Source organism: Perissodus microlepis, chromosome 1 (assembly GCF_051167445.1).
Source record: "Perissodus microlepis isolate ML-2025 ecotype Zambia chromosome 1, ASM5116744v1, whole genome shotgun sequence".
Lineage (NCBI taxonomy): Eukaryota > Metazoa > Chordata > Actinopteri > Cichliformes > Cichlidae > Perissodus > Perissodus microlepis.
The window spans coordinates 23124175-23145221 of NC_140461.1; the positions used below are offsets into that span (position 1 = coordinate 23124175).

General features: G+C 41.4%; 1 protein-coding gene across 6 annotated transcripts in view; it reads left to right on the forward strand.

Annotated features, from left to right (window-relative positions):
* Positions 1-11065: 11065 nt before the first annotated feature.
* cbfa2t3 (CBFA2/RUNX1 partner transcriptional co-repressor 3) overlaps positions 11066-21047 on the forward strand; it is a 41564-nt gene continuing 31582 nt past the window's right edge. For 4 of the 6 annotated variants that reach the window (XM_084936112.1, XM_084936120.1, XM_084936137.1 and 1 more), the window contains exon 1: positions 11066-11907. In XM_084936112.1, coding sequence (XP_084792238.1) covers positions 11661-11907 — 247 coding nt within the window. In that variant the 5' untranslated portion in view covers positions 11066-11660. Of the gene's footprint in view, positions 11908-18912; positions 20236-21047 lie in introns of those variants that run through there. The other 2 variants (XM_084936130.1, XM_084936153.1) reach the window with 2 other exon arrangements.

The window sequence follows — 21047 nt, forward strand, 5'->3', positions numbered from 1 at the left end:
TTCATTGCATCACAACCTGCAGGCAAGTACAAGTAAAGCTGAGAGGAATTGAGTTTGGCAGCCAATCAGTTACTTAAAGCTCTCAGAGATTTAACTGGCACACCTACTGATGAGTGAAAAATTAAAGAAACTGCAGTGAGGTGATCTGCCGCTGCTGTTTTGATGTGGGGGACATGTTTGGTTTTGGGTCTCAGAAGAAAGGGTCACGGAAATCAGAGCAAAGTTGTTTCACGCTTTAGCCTGTGATAAAACATTCAAATTCTGATGGGAACAACACCCCAATCCATAAAAGATGAGAGATCACTAACTGGTTTGATGACTATTAAAGTTTTGTGACTCGTGTACTGTTGTCTTTGCGGTCACCAGATCTTTATCCAACTAAACACCTATGGGAGATTTTTGTCACAGTCATCTTCAAAACACAGACTAAGTGAATATTTGTTTCAAGAGGCTTTTTCAATGAATGCAAAGGTGCTCTATAGCTGTTCTTGCAGCACATGATGGACCAGCACCTCACTAATACCTTTTAATGTCCTTTAATCTGTCACTTATCCGTACGTCAAGAACATCAACGAAAGGCTTGAATTAAGTGACATTGAAATATCCACCATTCTCCTCTCTTCTGCTCTCTTATTCTCTCTTCTCCTCTCCAAAGGGAAGGACATTAAGATTCTCAGAGTGATGACTGCCTCTTCTACAACTGCAATCTTCATGGCAGTTTTTTTTTTTGTTTTGTTTTATCTCTCGCCTGCATGCAGGATATGCTGAGGGGCTTGAGGCGCACTATGCCGCTTGCCATGCCACGAGGTGGGATAAGGAGCAAACAAACACATGGGCAGCACAGAGCAACCCTGATCAGAGTGTCTGCCAGGGTCCTGATAAGCTGACGGGCAGGAGAGGACAGCAAGAGGTGGAAGGATTGGGTTGTGTTGTGGGGACGTAAGGCTGTTGACAATGGAGAGTACTTTCGGTGTCTGAGCACTAATGTCCGTGACTATCATGACGGCCACGTAGACTTTCTTTTTGGAAAGCGCTGCTGCACAGAGTAAGAAAATACTTCCTGAAGACCAAACTGATCTAAATCTGCAGCAAACAATCCAAACTGTACAACTGTTGTTAAAACATGCAATTATTTAACTTATATTAGCAATATTTATTCAAATATACAGTTAGCCCTGGGACTGGAGTAATCACATTACTGTACAGTGTTACCGAACAGTGCACTCAGAAATGCTGGCTCGTTCTAAGAAAAAAATGACACAATTCAAGAGTACAGGTCTAAAACCACAAATTGGTCATTCATATTTTTACCCTTATTACGTAATGGGCATCACTGCATGCTTCAAGTTGTGTCCGTTTTACCTTTTGTGGGGTTTAATCCTGTCTAATCCTGTTTAATCACTTTTTGGACACAGAATTTCACAGGACCAGATGATATTACCTTTTTCCCTTCTTTGCAGAATTCAAAATTAAAACAGAGCCTTACGGTTCGAGAGTCATAAAGATTAAGTAGTGCACCCTCTTGGGGTATTACAGGATGTGTTTGGTTTGTGTGTGTGTTTTGGGTCCTCAACAACCAAAAAAGTGATTTTTTAAGTTTAACTATCTGAATATCTGCCTGCCTTTTTGATGGTTGGTCAATCCATCTGTCTGCTGATTAGCGCACAGCTGTCTGTCTATCCATCTGCCAGTTTTTGGAGCCAAGGTGTAGGGGACATGAGCAACATTAGGGTACCGCCCTGTTATCCTGCAGTTGGAGAGAAGGATGACGTATAGTGGAGTAAATAAAAACACCTGTTTGTCTGCTTTAATAAAAGAAGACTGACGACAAACCCTCTACGCACTCCCAGACACACATTATAATTTGCTGTTACCTGAGAAAACAGTGATTCCACCTTTGGAGATAGCGTGAGGAGCTCAGAGTAAAGATCCTACTCCTTTGCTTTGAAACGAGTCAATTTAGGAGCTTTGGGCATCTGACCAGGATGCCTCATGAGCTTTTCCTAGATGAGGTGTTTGGGGCATGTACTGCTGGAATGAGACACCCTGCAAAAATAACATCTCTCTGCTTGCTTGGAAAATCCAACTTCTCCAAGTGGATAAGTGTTATCCAGGCAGAGTAAATTTTCAAGGTGCATAGACAACAAAATAAAGTCTAAATAATAAAGTGTGAAGATCTCCAGCAACCTTTGCAGTAAATAGAAGAATTTATTTATTGACTGATGCATTTTGGCTCATGGCCTTCTTCAGGGTCAGCATAAAAAACATTCTGGATAATATTTTAAATGGGATCAACATACAAACCATGTAAAACAGCCAGTCATATACATCCGCATAGATTTCCACTGGGATATTACTATGTGGTTCTTGAAAATCTCTCTAACGGTGATACAGTAATAAAGTATTTGCATGCAAGCCTGTATCTGTTTTAAATGTTAGATAATCATCTTTATCTGTTTCAAAATAAATAAAAATGTCCTAATCATGAAACTAGATTGAAATAATAATCCTTCTTCTTTTCAAATGCAGTATTTCTGACTACATATATTAGAAATTTTACACAGGGCCAGACAGTGTAAGGCTTTTATGGCTTTATTGCTCAGAGACAGTTCCTGTTTGCTTCTATTTATCCTGCTTCCAGTTTCTGTGATGCAAAACAAAATAACTGTTGCTCGACGCTTCATGTTTGCCCCACAGACACGAAGGTGGAGTCAGTCTTTTAACTCTTGGCAAGAAAGCAATGTTTTATAATCTCAAAATGTCCCTTCAAAAACAGAAGACATGCAGTGCTCTCTAACACCTCCTCATTATTCATCATCAGTAGATAGATTGCCATGGGTAGGTAATGTGGGTAATGCTATCTCCCATCTCCACTGAAAAGTTTCACAAAAGTAAATATAAAAGGATAAAAGTAAAACACCTTGGACATGTGTTTATTCTGCTACGCTAACCATGTGGTGGTGAAGAAGAATAAACAAAGCAGAGAAAGTCTTTGCAAATATTATTTGACCCAACTCTGTTTACAGATCACTGAGCCTTAATTGAAATTGTCAGGCCACACTCACTTTCATGGTACTTATTTCAATACTGAGACAATAACAACATCATGGAGTTCAATGGCTCGCGTTCCTATGTGGCAGTAATATCTGGATCCCTCCTTCTCTCAGTGCAAATCAATGGAGCGAGATGGCCTTTGGCTTCATTTTTCATCTTTAATATTGATTGCTGCTCTACTTTGGAGTGCACTGTCAGTCCAATTACAGAGAATTTAATTGATTTTTCTTCACAAGCTAGGTTAGATTGGATTGGTTTATGTAAAGCAGATCAAACAAAAGTACTCCCTGGACTCACTTCTACTGGTAAAATACAACTCTAATGAGCGGGAGCACCCCGACACTCCACCCCACACCCCCTCTTCCCTCAACAAAAAAACAACAACAGCTCAGTGTAACAACAGCAGCAGTAATTATTGTAAGAAAACCATTTTGATGATGGCAACAGTGTCACATGACTCATTTTCTACAGTAAAAATGTAATTGCCGAGAATTGTTTTGCTCACTAGAATGGATGGGAGAGGGAGCTGAAACTTGGGCAAAGAGTTGATAATACATACAATTATATGTGATGAATAAAGCAGGTGTCTCTTCATTTGAAAATTCCACAATGACCTTTACAGGAAGCCTCCTCTCATGAAATATACATGACCCTGAACACAATATGTCAAGACAGCTAGACAAGGCTAATTAGCTTCAGGTAAATTCTGAAGGCCTTGCACACACACACGTGCAAGCGTGCACACAAACCTTTTTCAGAGTGCTTGGATTTCTGTGCCACATGATGCTGCCTCACAGCTCTGGTAGTGTTGACCTCACTACATTTTTAAATAGTCTTAGTTGCTGGTAGGCTGAAACTACTGTGGTTGGGATCATCCACTTCACCTCCTCCACCTCATGAACTCAGAATTTTTGGATCTTCTGATTAAAGCTAACAGGGTTACAGTCTTATTTTTGCTCTGCTGTGACTGAACCATTAGTGGTTATTATCCAAAAAAATAACCTGAAGTTCAAAGTCCTGACTCCAAAGATGGAAAAGATGGCACAAAACACAAGCTGAAGGTCAAGCCAAAAAGGTCAGGTCCTTTTTTTTACAACCTCCATCACCTCCATCACCATCCCAAGTAATTCAAAATTCTATCACCTTATGATTACTTCTAATTTAAAGAAAATAATATTGTATGCTTTCTTATACACAATTACAAAATCAGTCTTCATTTCCGATAAAAAGACTCTGCAGCAGCAGCAATGCAATAAACGTCAGTACATCTTTTATTACTGAGAGTTAAATATTTAATTTTTTATCTTATGTTTCAAAACTTTTTTTGATGATGGACTAAATCCTCCCCAGAGAAGACCTTCTCAGCTGCTCTTTGCTGGTTCTCTTGTATTCAAGCCAGACAGCATACCCTACCTTTCACTTTTTTTCTTCTGTCGAGACTCATAATTTAGCCGTGCACTTTAATTCATTATCATACTGGAATATTCACCTTGTGCAAAGCTTCTGGAGACTGGGAGTCAATTATCAGCCACTACTCTTGCATATCCACAGGCGTTTACGGTGCCAGTCATTGTCATCACCGAACACCTTTTGCACTCACACAGCCCCAGATCATCAAACTCCCACCTCCCAGGAATATGCATTAATACTGGTAGTCCTCGACAGCGTCAGACCCAGCATGGTTGATTCCACTTAAATCTGATATGTTTACTGTATTTACAGTATAGAAGCTGCTTCTATGCAATGTCTGAGTGTTGCAGAAACTCAAGCTCAAAGTGCTTGAGATAAATTGCCCAAGTAGAGCTCTCTCCATGGTGTAATTTGTGTGGTACTATGGCTCATTAGATACCTCCTGATTACTTCCACAACTGTGTTACCACCGATTTTTAAATGGTTATAGATCTTCGTGTGTCTCAGTGAAGCGTTCAGATATTTCTGCTCCTCTGGCAGCGTTTTTCCTTGTGTGGCCATCATGCTGACAGGCAGACAAAGTGTATAGATCAAAACTGAGAATGTTCTGGCATTAACAGCTCACTTTATAACCGCAGCCAAGAAACAGGCGTAACAGGAATACTGAAGGTGTGCTTAATTCTGTTTTAGTAATCACAGGGGCTTTCTAACTTCTCTATCTGTGAGGTATAGTCATTGTGTTTTCCAACTTTCAGACCTTTAGTCTTTTTTAATGATTCATGAAAATGCAATTATTGAGAGGTGATACAATGTTGATGTTACAAAGAGGTATTACTCACTTCTGGTGCCTACTTTTGGCAGTGTGCTTTGACTAAACTCTCCCAGACTTCTACGTAAACAAGAAATTTGTGTGATATTTAGCTATGAAGACTCAATATTTGGACTCTGAATTGTTCTCAGCATGGTTTAAAAAAAAAAAACTGCCACAAAGTGGTACTTAAAAAAATGGACTCTTTGGTAGGTGTTTGAATACATACAGTAAATGAAGCCTTAATGATAAATAGTTCTTGATTTATGCTTATTTTCAGACTTCAGTAATTACACAAACAAAATGTAGTGTGTTTCTACATCACCATTCGTGACTGAAGGACTGGCCAGCCTACTATCTCATATAACTCTTGGCAATATTATTACCTGAACAGTTGAATGTTAAACAGATAAATTTATAAAAAATTATTTATTTATTTAATATCAAACAGAAGATAGAAGTGGAGCATTTTAACAACCTTATTATCTTGGAAAGTCCAGAATGGAAACACTTTCTCTTACAACAATCATATAAATGCTTTACACTCAGAGCCAACACTACACACTTCCCTTTACTTCCCTTTCATTATCATTTACTGGAAATTATTACGCTAATATTTAATGTATGAGTCTTTAAGCATGAGTTAGTGTGTCTGTTTGTTTGGTTGCCATAGAGCAGTGGAAATGTGTTGTGTTATAGCTGTCTATCGCTTGTCTCCTCACTTAAATCTCCACTTTCACATTCCTGGAGGCTAGTACTGGAGCTCACACCCCTCCTCTTTGCACCTTTGCACAGCCCGTGTGAGTACGTGTGTGTGTGTGTGTGTGTGAGTGTGGTGATGGGTGCGTGGGTGAGACGGAGATGGTCCTGTCTTCTATTTCTCCGGGTGCCCCTTGCTGAGCTGTCATCACTCCCTGGCACCGGGTACACTGCACAGCTGCAGGGGAACCACTCTGCGGGGAACCTTCGTTTCCATCTGTCTCCAATTCACAGTGGCACCTATTTAGAGCAGCTCAGCGGCTGTGCATGCCACGAGCCACAAGAAGAGAGAAGGAAGAGACTGGGTTTAGTGGGGTCAAGAGAGGTGGGCATCAATAGATTACATATTTGTGTGTACAGCAATAAAAAAAATGGGGTTATATGTAGCTGGGACACAATAGACTTGTTATATACGACTAATTATAGTAACATATTGCACTTTTCAAAAGCAAATTTCCTGATGTAACACATCTGTCAAAACAAACTGACCAAAGGTAAAACACAGTTAGTTAAACAGGCCGTTGAAGATAATCTAAAACACCGCATGCAGCCATATCATAATATATTCAGATCAGCTTTCTTCATATAACGCCAATTCACAACAACAGTCACCTCAAGGTGTCCATATATCAGCATCCACATGTGAGCGCACTTGGTGATGTGCGTCCAGCTGCACATGTGTCTGCTGTGTGTATTCCTGAACTCGTGCCTCTGTGTCTGTGCGAGTATGAGGCCCGGCTTAATTTAGCAGGTGTGCTTTGACAGTTCTTGAATGAGTGCCAAGTCTGCTGTAAGAAGGATAAAAAAAAGAGGAGGCGCTCAGTGTGCATCTGTGTGGAGCTCGACTGTGACAGATGGGGACGGTTTAACTTATAGAGTTCTGTTAAGATCTGGAGGTTTTTCTGAAGCTGTCTCTGCCAAACAGGTGTGTATTCTAAAAACACCACCGAGAGAAAAGGCGAACAAGCCTCGACTGACGTATTTGTCTGGTAGTGGTGGTGGTGTTTCCACTGATGGTTGTCGGCGTATACTGTGTTTTTTCTCTCTTCCTTACGCTGGTCCAAGATCATTGTAGTTAGTCTCTTTTGGAAGACACGCCAGCCTTGAGTGTTCTCATTCATCCTTTTGTCACTGCTTGCAAGTGGAAACAAATTCCCATGAGCTGTGTTTACTGTGGGTTCAGTGGGTATCACTAATGCTGTCAGTTCCGGTACTTTATGAATTTAGATCATTGAAGTATAAACACATGAAGCATTTTATGTTCAAGTTGCTATAAAAAGTAGCTTCATAGCAGTGTAACAAACCCAAATTTCTTAGAAGGTTTAATCTTCAGTTAGTGGTGTCAAATTAAAGTTGTGTGTTTCTGCATCTGCGCACAGTCACTCCATTAGAAGAACCTTGTTCGGTCAAAGTGTGATAAGGACGGCTGCAGAGTTGAAAAGTTCAGCCAGTTAGTGGTGGCCAGGTGTCTCACAGGCAGGCGAGCCGCTTCACCATATGGCTGCTTCTCGCCACCAGACGCCAGACGTCCCAACCACTGACTTTCACAAGCTTCACTTTTGCTGCACAAGGTGAAAAGTTGCACTTCATCTAAACCCTGACCAACATGCTGAAAGACCTCTGTGTGTGTTTGCGTTCTTAAGGCAGGGGAACTGGAGCTGCTGTTGCGACGAGACAATTAATAACCTGGCTAGAAAACAACAATTGCAGTTTTTGTGCGTTTCCTCTGGATTTCTGATACGGCAACAAAGTTAGAGATTATTTTGCTTCTCTCTCTGAATGCTGATTGGAGTTTTAAAGAGGTAATGAAGTCCTGGTGTGTCCTCCTGCTGGGGTTGTATTTGGCGAGGGGTGCCTGCGTGTTGCTGATAGAGGGATCTCTCTGACACGGCTGCTCTGGCCCGCCGCATCTGGGAGCCAGCAGTGGCAGCCGCTGGGGGGAGATAAGGCGAGGCTAGCCGCTCGTCTGTAACTCACGTTTTGCCCCCCTCTGCCCTGTTCTCTTCTCCTTTTCTGCTCCTCCCTTCCAACCATCCTCCCTCGCATCATCCCCCTGACCTTATCTCAGGGGAGAAGGCACCACTGGGTCGCTACTGTGATAGCACCTGCCAGAACCAGACCTGGCCTCTGGTGATTATGGGGGAATCATTATCTCGCTCTCCCCCAAAACTCATTTTATACCTGCCAACATCTGAGGGGAGGGGGGCAGGCAAGAGAGGAAAGGCTTCTCTAACAGGTAACAGAGAAAACTGTGTGTGTGTGTGTGTGTGTGTGTGTGTGTGTGTGTGTGTGTGTGTGTGTGTGTGTGTGTGTGTGTGTGTGTGTGTGTGGAAGGAAGACATTTAGCGTTTTTTGACATAGGATAGGATATAAATAGGATAGGATAGAGATTACATTTAACAGATACTCATCTGTTTTCTGCCCATTACTGCTTCATGCTTATGTATATATAATCAAGCATATAGGCACACAAAAGGATTACAATCAAGAAGATTCAACAGTTCAGTCAGAGTTAAGGAACTTAATAATTTAGATGTTGTTTGATGTTAAGTGAATAAAGGTCTTTTTGTAGGTTTTGCACCTAAATCACTTTCTTTTATTCCACTTGGTCTTATTTGATCCTGTTCATTTCTTCATCTTATTTCTATTTGGATAAAAACTATGAATCACAGCACAAAACAATCCAAAGAGAAATCTCTTTTGTCACACATCAAAACTTCCCTACGAGAGCTAACGTAGGGCCAATTTCTGCTCTTTTTTTTAAACTTACCCCATCTTCTGGCCCAGTAGCTGTTTGTAATGTGTTTCCAAACATATGATCAGCGTCCCCTCCTCATATGTTCTCAGAAGCCGTCATATCCTCCAACAAACATATGCTTTCATTTTAATTTTACTGACGGGGCTCTTTTTATTTAACCCCCCTAAAAATCCATGCCAAAATGCAATCATGTCGTCAGAGAATCAACTCCTAAATGAAATGTAACAGCAGTTTGATTGTTGCTATTATTCAGAATTATATCAGCTTTAAAACAGAGTGCAGATGTTCCGTGTTTGAATACCTGTGACTGGGAAATCACCAATGGTTGTTCTAATAAAAATACATTAAAAAACACCTAAATTTCATCTTCTTCACACACTGTTGGTTTATAGAGAAATCAGGTCTCTCTCTCCCTCTCTCTCTCTCTCTCTCTCTCTCTCTCTTTCACACTGTTTGTTCCCCACGCCCAAAGTCAGAGAAAGCAACATGGGTTTCTCTCACTTCCTCTCTGCTGATGACCATCTGTGTGTTAGTTTCAACCAGGCACTTGGCACATCTGTGTACTCACATCCCCTCTCACTTCTCTCATCAGTAAACGACATACACAAACATAAATTGTGTGGAAATGTGTGTGTGTGTGTGTGTGTGTGTAGCAGCAGTGAGGGTTAATGCTGGGACTCTGTGTTATGGTTATTGTTCAATGAGCCCCCAGGTCAGAGGCCAGAGTAGGTAAAAGTTGATGTCTTTGGTTCCTGTGTGTGAGAGCATGTGTCACAGCCCTGTTTCAGCATGTTCTTTCCCACTGCAGCAGTAGTCCTACTTACTTTCTTTCTACTTTGCAGCAACAGCTTCATGTTGCTCACACGTAGTAGGAATGAATAAAAAAGTTAAAAATATTAGTGACAAAACAATTATCATGTCACGATCTTTAATTTGGCTGATGTCAACGACACCAGAAAGCCATTGAGGAAGTATGAAGTGTATACAGACAGTCAGTAATCACAGAGGACATGAGTTATAAGCTTTTTATTATTTTGGACTAATATGAGGCAGACATATGCATGTGTCTTTTGGATAAAGACACACCACCATTTGTGGTGGGAAAAATAACTTCCACAGGGAAACCCTTCATTTAGTGAAAAAAAAAAAAAGAGAAGTAAAACGTGGATTTGGTCGGTTGGCCTATCCACTCAACTTCTGGTGAAATGGTTAGTGAAAAAAAGAGAATATTGAAGTTGTTAACTGCATTTTTATATTTCTATTATGACCTATTATGGTGCTATAATGGTAAATATGAGTTTTGACAATTAGTATGCTTCTTTAATATTTATATTTAACCTGAAATCAAAGTATTTATTTATTAATTAATTGAAATAAACACATTTATTACAATTAATATTATCACTGGTCAGGAGAATTGATGGCCAACTTCTAGCTTATTAGTCCTATGATGTATATTAAAAAATAACAAAATAGGTAGCTGTGTCCCATAACTACTTTGACTAAATATCTGTCTACCATGAACCAAGCCAGGACTAAAAAATCCAGAGCATCTACTTTTTAGGAGTTAAAAAAGAAAAACTAAATAAAAACATGGATTAATATTATAAACTTTTGAGATACATCTGTGTGTATAAGAGCAGATTATTATAGGAAAGTCAGCTAGTTAATTGATTTGCTGTGTTCCAGTTCTGTGTACAATTTGATAAACAGTTACTTTGGCTTTTGTTGTATTTCCTGTTGTCCTGTTCTGTAAACTTCCATGAAATATACAAAAACGAAACATCCAAAGTTTTTTAGTCTGTTGTTTTGCAGCGAGGCAGAAGAAAAATCCCGATGATGAAGTAACTGGTTTGAATTAAAACCCAAAAATTAAACAGGAGGAATAACAACAAGGAAGGATTTTGAACAAGGGAGCACAGACGGCATCATTAAAGCCGCCGGGCAAGGTGCACAGAAGCAAAGGAGGGCACCTCTGAAGGGAGGATGCAGTAAGGGAAGGAGCGGCTTCTGGCCGACACAGCTGGTTCCTGACAGAGGAAGCCCAGACTGAGGCCCAGGTCCTGCTGCGTGCTGCTGTCTGCAGCTATCACCGCAAGCAGCACTGCTGCCTGGCCTCCCCAGGGGTGTTAGCCTCAAGACAGAAAAAATAACCACACACACAGATAGTGTGACATCCAAGCACTCACTTCTTTTTTGAGCTGTTGTGGCAGGCAGGAGGAGGAGGGTTCAGATGAGAGCACAACCCCTCAGCCAGAGCCACAAGACAAGCTGACCTGCCTTTGACACTCACACACACACTCTTGATTAACTCCCACACACTCTGCTGGGGAGAAGAGAAGAGCGACTGAGAGGATCGGGTGAACCAAGAAGAAGAAAGAAATGGGGATTTACATTCAAGATGTGCCATGTTAAAGGGAACAGCGGTTAAGGACAAAGACTTACTTGTGAAAAAACAGAATACAACTACAATCTATTTCTCTTTCCTGCACGCAGGCAAGAGGCAAAGAAAAAAACACCAGAAGATTCCAGGAATACTTCAACCAGGATAAACTTATTCACTGAAGGAATGAAAGGAATATAAGGAAAGGCTGGCTGTTACTATCTATTTCAATTTTTGGAGCCTTAAGTGAAGCTAAGTCCGTGTATGTGTACAACAGCTCAGCGGGTCACAGAATGATCCACTGGGCCCTCAAAGGTAAAACTAGAAATTGTAAAGAAACACATGGAAATCCTCAAGTGAAACTGAACAAGAACATTCAGCAGGAAAGCCTTTGGAGGTAATACTAACTTTTAGTGTTAAGTGTGCTGTTGCTGCTTCCACGGTTGAACCTGCAAGCTGCCAGTGTGCGCCAGAGAGTTTCAAAGAGCATGTCCCTCATGCTCCAAGCCTCTCACCTCTCAAATAAACAGGAAAGTCCGAACATGTCTGCTGAGGTCCATTTGGAGCGCCAGAAGAGGGCTGACCTGAGAGCTGTTCCAGCGTTTGCTCCACGTGTCCCTACCGTCACACTTATCAGCCACCGCGAGCTGAGGGATAAATTCGCTGCCCACATACTCCAGCCCGGAAGCCTCGATCACAACCTGGTGGCCAGCAGCCGTTACAGATATAGCGAAGGTATGAGCTTGTCATCTTACAGGACCTTTTTTATGAAGGTCTTTTGGCATCGTGTTAATCGCGATGAGTGACGGAGGGTCCCGCAGCGGTCTGATCTGCTCATTAAGTTCAAGTGATTGACGTATAATCAGTTTGTGTTGACTTTGTGCTACATGCTATGTGGGGTTATGTGAGGTTTCTTCATCTTGCTATTTGATGACTGAAGCAAAAGGATTCAAGGTTAGAAGGGCATCAAAACATGGCCTTTTTTGGCCTGTTATATAACAAATAAAACTGGTATTAAATTGCTCTCTTAACGCTTTGTTTTTTGTCTGCGTGCCCCCCCCCCTTCCCCCCCATTTCTTCATATTACCAGTCTAGATTGAATAAACTTGTCCTTGTTGTTACCAAGCCCAGTGGAGCACATTTATCCTGTGGGCGCTGGAAAGGAAAAGGAAAGAGGTTTTTAGAGCTTTTGGTGGTTGGGTGGGTGAGCCGGGGGTGTCTTCCTCTGGGCTTCCCCAAGCAGCTAAAAGGAACAGAACCAGATTCTGGAGTTTCACTGTTGAGCTTTAATGGTTTCATAATACACATGAAGGTCAAAAATGGTGAATGACAGATGGACAGGTTTAAGAGAGCAGACAGCCGAGGAATACATGAAAAGACATGTGAGGTTAAAAAAAAAAGTAAAAAGAGAAAAAAATGTAATTGATTCATAAAGAAGTGAAAACACTGCCTTTAGGTATAAAAATGAAAACCTTCACTTAAATCAGCGAAGGGTTTGAAGAGAGAGATGCATTAAGAATCAGACATTAAAAGCCTAATTTTATAGACTCTAAATATGTAGAAACGGTAAGCTAGTGTGAGGACTAATACCCAACGTGGTGAATTACCTGCAGCGCATACCGTCTCTTGGCAGTAATGAGCTTTGTGAACGTTGCAGCGATAAGGCCTCTATAATTAGGCTTAGTCATAAGCATCCCCCCCTGTAATTCAGTGATAAAAACCCAGTAGAACTCCAGCGTTGGTGCTCCAGCCCATTCATCACACACACACATGCACACATGTATAGACTGAGAAAAACAAAATGTGCCATTGAGAACTATAAACACAGCTCTTTGTCTCATGTAGTTTACCTGATGTAACTGTGTGTGCGTGTGTGTGTGGTGGTGGGGGGGTACAGTCCGGTAATATGTTCTCACTGTATGGAGAAGCGGGAGTAAAGTATGTGTTCATGCATGTACATATGTGCGTGTGTGTGTGTGTGTGTGAGGGAGAGGTGTTGTGAGCCACAGCATAGGCTTCCTGTGAGGGAGCAGATGTCGCAGAGCTCAGGCACAGCTGCGACAGGCGATAACCGCGGTGGCAAGAATATGTCGGCATGCTGGCTCTTCTCCCTGGGTCTTATCAGTCGCACACAGCATACAGACTCACACATACACACAGACGCACACTCATATAGACACTGTACAATAAGGAACTGCCACCCAGCGCTCGCACAACCTCGCAGCAGGCCCAGATAGAGCCAGTAAGGCAGTGAGAGAGATGGAGAGAGGAAGAAGAAAAGCAGCAAGGACTAAATCAAGGGTCTTTGATGGAAAAGGTGCAGAGAATCCCTAACAAAGCCTTGGCTCATGTCTGCTGTATCATAGACTTTGTAATTTTGTGCCAACTCTAATCCTCTATAGCTATGAAGAGGCTATTCTTTACAATTTTCTTTGACAAAAACAGGCATCTCACCAGTAATAAGTTTCATATAAATACATAAGCACATAACTTTGATGCTTTCTTTGTTATCCGGCTTGCCAAAGACCTGTTTGCACAATTAGTCATCTAACATAGACTCTAAATAAAGCTTTTTGATTACGCTTCATAATAGTCATTTTAAATAGTTAATTAAAACGTTTTACTGTCACTGTCAACACTGAAATACTCGTTAATAGAATTTACTAATAACTGTATTATAAATCATGTGTGAGCCGCCACGTGTTTGTTAAGTTGCAGCTGATGTTTATAAAACTTTTTACACGGTAATAAATACTATGTGTACACCCACCGGCTATTTCATTAGTTACACCTGTTCTGCTTCTCTGTAAAGTGTAAATATAATCAGTCAATCATATGGTAGAAACTCAGTGCATCTAGGTTTGTGGAAATGGTCTAGATAACCTGCTGAAGTTCAAACCGAGCATCATAATAGGGAAAGAAAAATGATTTAAATGACTTGGAACAGGGAATGGTTGTTTCTGCCAGATGGGCTGGTCTGAGGATTTCACAAATTCTTGTTCTCCTGGGAATTAACCTCGGTTTTGATTCCAGAGAAAGACAACAGTAGTTCAAATAACTACTCGTTACAGCAAAGGCATGCAGAGCATCTCTGCATACCTTGATTCAAATCTTTAAGCAGACGCAGAACGCCACAGTGATCCCAACCTGTCATCTGAGAACGGGAAACTGATGCTACAGTTTACACTGACCCCCTTAATATCAAATGACCACTATTAAACTCAGCTTCACAGCTTAAATGAATACTGCTGCTGGCCATGTCTAACCTTTTATGACCACAGTGTACCCATCTTTTGACGGCTGCTTCCAGCGGGATAATCCACTGGGTTACAAAACTCAAATCATCTCAAACTAGTTTCTTGAACATGAGTTCACTGTACTCAACTGGCCTCCACAGTCACCAGATCTCAGTCCAACAGAGCACTGTTGGGGTGTAGTGGAGCGGGAGACTCATCGTGTATGTCAAGCTGATAAATCTGCAGCAACCGTGTTATAACAATCTGGACCAAAATCTCTGAGGACTGCACGAGGCTACGGGTGACTAGAGGCATTAATAATAATCTTATTGATTGTCAAAAGCAAACTAGGTATTGACTAAAGCTTAATTAACTATCCATTTACAGTTTTGACTTTAGGATTGGAAAATCAACCATATGTGCTTTTGTTTAGTTTTAAGTCTGTGGATCAGTTTATCTTTTGTCCTCCTTCTTTGTAAATGCTTGGTCTTGCGGTTTCGCCATGTCACTCTTTCTTAGAAGTCCAGCTTACATAATTGTTATCGCATCTAGAACTACGGGACATATTTTGTAATAGTATTTTGAAATTTCATCTACATAAAAATATACCATCGGCTGTGTGCACTTATCCGTTGCTTAATGATTACATCACTGGATTTCCAGCAGAGATATGAGCAAATAAATGTGGAATGGATGATCAAAAATGTTGGAAAAACATGGATGCTGATAGTGATGCAAGAAGAGGTAAAAGTACTGAGTAAACAAGGAGTGGAAAAAAGTGAGATGAGTGTGTGTTTGTGTGTGTGTGTGTGTGAAAGAGAGAGAGAGAGAGCAGTAGAGCAGTTATCCTCTTTATTTCCTCAGTACCAGCTTTGTGGTTTCTATGAGGAACAGATGTTCACAACTTGATACAGCGCCTCATCCCCCTCTACTCACTATCTCCAGTGCCAGCACCACCAACTGTCTGCTTCCACACAAACACACACACACACACATATTGTCTCTTGGGAAACACAGACATACTTAGCACTGACTTTTTCATGTGAACGTATGGGACGCGTTCACCTGCCTGCGGACATTTTACTGGCCGTTGTCCGTCCCCCCTCGCCTCGCTCAGGCTGCATATCCTGCTCTTGAGTCAACACTTGATTTGATCAGATGTCACTTCCTCTTTTGTAAGTTTGCACTTCTCTTGGTCAGATATGACCACGTGTACACATAGCCTAGCACTCTGGTTAAAGAAAACTTCATGCCAGCGTGTAAGTCCTCTGAAGCCATATTTGGTTGTAACACTATGAATGAAAGACATCCCTGCGATTCTCGTGCCAAATTTCACCATCTGAAATACAGAATTTAACCAAAGCACATAGAGTGGGTAATTAATCAGCTTTATTGCACATGCTGGAGCATCTACAACAATGCAGTAATAGATAGTACTCTTATTAGTTGAAGATGACAAAACTGGAAAGTACTTGGTCCAAGAGCATGGATTGAATTTACGATTCCCATCATGTCTGGATGATTCAAACAGGCGATACTTTCCTGCTTGATTGCAAACAAAATGTCAGGGGGTCTATGGGTGCAATTTGTGAAAGCAGCATTCCGCCGTGTGTGCTTGAGTGGGTGGGTCAATGATCCGTTACACCACGCCATATTACAGGAAGACTCTCTCTTTCATAATATGATGGAGCAGCTGGAGGACATGCACACATTTAAGATGCTGGAATACAAAGTGAGAGATAAACATCCTGTTAAGTGCTTTATCAAAGAAAATAGAGTTTAAAGTACACGAGTCATATTCACAAACGATGCATGTGACTCAGAGGAGGGGAGGCTCGGTATGATTCTAATCGTTTCTATCAAACAGCATAACTCAGTGCAGTTAACTCCCCCCCCCCCCCCCCCCCCCCCCTTCTTCTTTTGATCAAAATGTGCTCTTTCCTCCTTCACGTCTGCCTGGAGCCTACACTGGTGATATTAATGGTAGCTCCACGAACGTGTGGTCTGTTGAACGCGCACGACAGAGGAAAGGATAGCAGAAGGGAGAAGAGCGCAGGGATACAATGGGTCTAGCGTTCCTTTCAGCCGGCTCAGGGCCTTATCTCCTTTCAACACACTAGCCTGTGACTGCCACTATAGGAAAGGATTTACAATGTGCAAGAGGAGGAAATGCTGCAAAACTTCTCTCTTTCTTTCTTGCTTTTAGTCTGACACACACAAACAGAAATAGTCATTTCCAAAGCAGCACAATGACCGAACTGAGTTCTTCTGTCTCAGTTTGTGCTCAACTACCCAGAAGATGCTGCCAACATAATAGAATCCAAAGCAATGGTTGGAAGGAGGTGGAGGGTGGGGGTGTTTGTGGTGTGACAGGGAGAGAGAGAGTGAAAAGGCGGGGAAGACAAAGCTGTTTTTGTCATTAATGCCATCAAAGGGACTTCCAGTCGCAGTATTATGCCACAGAGAGTTCATCGAGGCGAGTTCCCACCTTGCGTGAGTGTGTTTCATTGTGCAGTTTATCGGGCTGGCCACATGGAGTGTCAGAGCTAACCCAGTGACCGCTCAACAAAAGGCCAAATTAAGAGGAGTGAGAGGCTGTCGTACAGGGAGGCTGACAGGTTGACTGACGCTGTTCCCGAAGAGAATAGCATCCTGTCAATCTCTGAGCTGTCACCTTGACAGGAATCCTTTCTTTGGATGCAACCCCCATCGCCTACCTTTCTGTCACTCAGGGCCACACAGAGACACACATATCTCTTCCTTTCTCAGTATTCTGCACAGAGAGCAAATAAGTCACCAATGGTGCGCACACACACTGCAACATGCATGTAGGGCCAAAACTCTGAAGTTTAGCGCTAGCTACCCAGTCTGTGGGAGATTCACCCTTGTAATGTCCCGTGCATCAGTTTATGTGTGTAATGTTGCGGTGTATTTCTCCTGCTTTTGTTTGTTTGATCACATTTGCAGCAACAGCTTGATCAGATATTGTGGCTTGAAGAAAAAAAAGAACATTGGCACCTGGTGCTGACGTTACCTGAAGTTATTGCCTCTCATCAGCCATGCAGGGAACTGTTCCAGTCAGAGAGGAACGGGGCTTCCCCCCCTGCACACTTGCTCACATTATTTAATCAGTAGTGGAGGGCTTTTTCAGAAGTCTCCATACGACGGCAGCATTTGCGTTCAGTGCTGGCGAAGGCTGGTGAGACTGGAGTCAGGGCACAGCAGCTGTCTGTGTGTACTTTACAAGCTGGTTCTGTTTGTTCTGTCGACGCAGAAGGGGTCAGAAGGGTGTCAGCTTTGTCTTCTGTCCCCTTCCATGGCTATGTGTGTCTGTTGGAGGGAGAGAGGGCAGGTGGGTGGGGCAAAGGCACTAACAGACCAGTGTGGACAGGTGGAGGATTCTCACTATAGAGGAGGCAGATGTACTGTACCTGCCTTTTTCGCTGTCGCTCTTTGTGTATCTCTGTCTGCCTATCCAGTGTATTTGTTTATCTATTTAGGACAATGCATTCATATTACTTTATATATTTATGGGTAATTAATATTATTGTTTTCAGATTTAAAAGAAACCTAAAAATAAAACTGCGTTTTCTAAATAAATAAATGAAAAAGTTTGGGATTGCTGATCCGGAGAGCAGAACATCTTCCTGCTTCTGGAAACTTCCGATGGACATTTTTCACCGTTTAAACTGCTGAAATTTTATTGACGTGCTAATGAATTGATTAATAAATTTAAAAAAAAAAAAAGACAGATTAATCCATTTAAAATAATTGCTATTATTTGAATTGTCATTCGTCATCCTCGGACAGATGTTACATCAAATGAGAAGGATTAAAGGTTGAAGCAGTCATCAATCGTGAATCCATTGCAAAGTGGGAATACTAATGTTGCCACGTGTGATCTTAGATGATCGCAGTCGAAACAAGTATATGGGTGGGAAGATATGGGGCACATTTATAGAGCTCTTTTACAAGACGAATCGTCCTGCTATCCTTCTTTACAACAGTCCACTGACTTGACTATTAAGGACAACACTTGAACATAAAGGGAAACTGTCACTTTTACGAAACGCGTTGCGTTTATTGGCGTATGGTCACATGCCGACAGACGCATTCTTTTGCATTCATTCAGCTCGCAGAAAGCTTGTGGTTTCCCCCCCCAAGTGTTAAAGTAAATATAGTCTGCCTTCCTTGTCGTCCCCGTCGTCCTGATATGAGGAAACAGCGGCCCCCACGGGCAGACAGCGGGACGGTAAAAGAGTTGTATTTCACTCAGTCTCAGTGCTTTTGGATTCGAGCTGTTTAGCTTCTAAAAAAAAAAAAACTTCTAAAAAAAATATATAGGTAGGAAAGGATAGGCTATATATTACAAACCATACAGCCATATAATGTCATTACGATACATCTTCATCCAGCTCATTATTATTAATTTTGCCTGCATTTTATTGGAGAACTGCAGATGTGTTTTTTTAAGCAAGGTTTTACTGGTTAAATCGCATAATTTTAATAACTTTGGACAAATGCGGGGTTTACAATGTGCAATTTTGGATCTTTTTCAATTTAGAAAGGATTCCTGCACAATAGCTGCCAGCTCTCGCCTATGATGGTACCCGAGAGAGAGAGGGAGAGAGAGAGAGAGAGGGAGGGAGAGAGAGAGGTTAGGAGCTCCAGATGGTGTTTAAACGCAGACAGAAGGCTACAGCGAGGACAGAGAGAGAGAGGAGGAGGAGGAGAGAGCCGCGGTTACTGCGCACAGTGGCCCCGCCAGCTCCACTCATCAGTGAAGAAGACAAAACAAGTCTGCAAATCCCAAATTGTGAATCCACAGGAAAATAAACCGTCAGATCTGCTCAGCCGAATGTGATTTTCTTTTTTGGAAGTGAAGCTTTTTTTTTTTTTTTTTTTGCGTTCCTCTTTTTTTTTTTCTTTAAAGACCACAACACTGAAAGACAGCGCGTCGGAGGAGAAGTGCCGTACTGAGAAGCGTGGTGGTGGAGCAGCCTGTCCACGGGCTGTAGGGTGACTGTGTGCTTAAACATTTTTAAAAGAGACAGAAAAAGAAGAAGGTCACTTCGTTTCGTCGGATGTACAAGGAGTCGCTCCTGACACCACGGACTGTGGCTTAACTGTGAAGTTAAAAAAGGAGGGTTTTAAAGTTGTAACAGGAGGAATAATAGACGCACCCTGCCGAACAGAGGATCCGCATCTTTATAATTTCGTTTTTTTTGCCTGGGGGATGCGATGATTTCTGCAGTAGCGACAGGTTAATAGTTTTGTTTGGTTTAAAAAATAGATAGATAGATAGATAGATATATTTGGGGTTTTTTGCAGATGAAACTCGGCTGTGTTTTTCCTTCTTCGATCTGGGATCGTTAAAATGAGCAAGAGTGCGGATTTACATGCCTGGGACAAGTTCTGATTTTTGCTTTAAAAGAAAAAAAACAAAAACAACAACTCAGACTGCAAAAACCAAAGACATCAATCTGCTTAAAGATCCAAGAGCTCTGGCTTTGATTTTATTTATACGTTTTTCGATATAACTGAGAAGTGAAATACCTCATAATTTATTAAACCTGGAAAGTCAAGACCCCCTACTGAACACCCAAAGGAAAGTTAAACCGTCTGTTTTTTCCTGCTAGACTCTCGCTCTTTCCTCTCAATATTTCAAAGACAGAAAAATAAGGAATAAGACCGCGACAAAGCTTTATTATTATTATTATTTTCAAATGATGAGGATTGAGATGACATATAAAAATCGGTTTTAGAAACTATTTGGTGTGGATTATCTCCGCTACTGTTACCTCAGCTTGACCTCGACCTTCATAAAGTAAGTACAACCTGCAAAAGTCAGTTTTGAGTGAAACTACGGCAAAACGCCTTTAAAAAAATATGTCTATTACTATTTTTATTGGCATGCATTATTTTTAATTCCCCTTTCGATGTTTTAAATGGAAAAGCTTTAAATACTAAAATATTTCAAGTGTAAACTTTCACATTATTGTAAGCATTCAATGTTTTATTGATCTGTGAAGGTGAAGATCAGGATACTGGATAACTTTTGCTTTTGCCTTTTTTTGTCGCTTTGCGTGTTATGATGTCTTTAGATGGTTACTGCTGGGCCACTGTAGGATGTTGCCTTGTAAATATAATTGAATTGAATAACACTGGTAACAAGAGACAGTTACAGGGGCAAGAAAAAGTGACTCTGTTAATATTATTGTTGCTATTAATATCAGTAGTGCTATATGAACTTTTCTCTTTTCCTGTACTTTTAATTCTTTAGAGCTGAGATTAGACATAAAAAGACAGAGACACTGAAAGACAGAGCAAGGGGAGGTCATGAGTTGTTCGCCACATGAGTCTGTGCTACACATCAAAGTGATGCTGAGACAAAGTGGTGACACAAAATCTTTGGTCTCTGTGATTTTGGTCTGGATGAAGGCAATGGGTGTGAAGGGATACATTTAGGCATTTACCCTTAACTGAACTGCTCGGTGCCCCAAAACAGTGTAGTGCAAGGTATGGTGTCACGAGTGTTTGTTTATGTTAAGATTTGAACAGCTTTGAGGGATAACCTTTTACGTGTCACTGCGGTGATACCATTCTGTGGAGGCACTAGAGAAGTGGGTTATAAAGGAC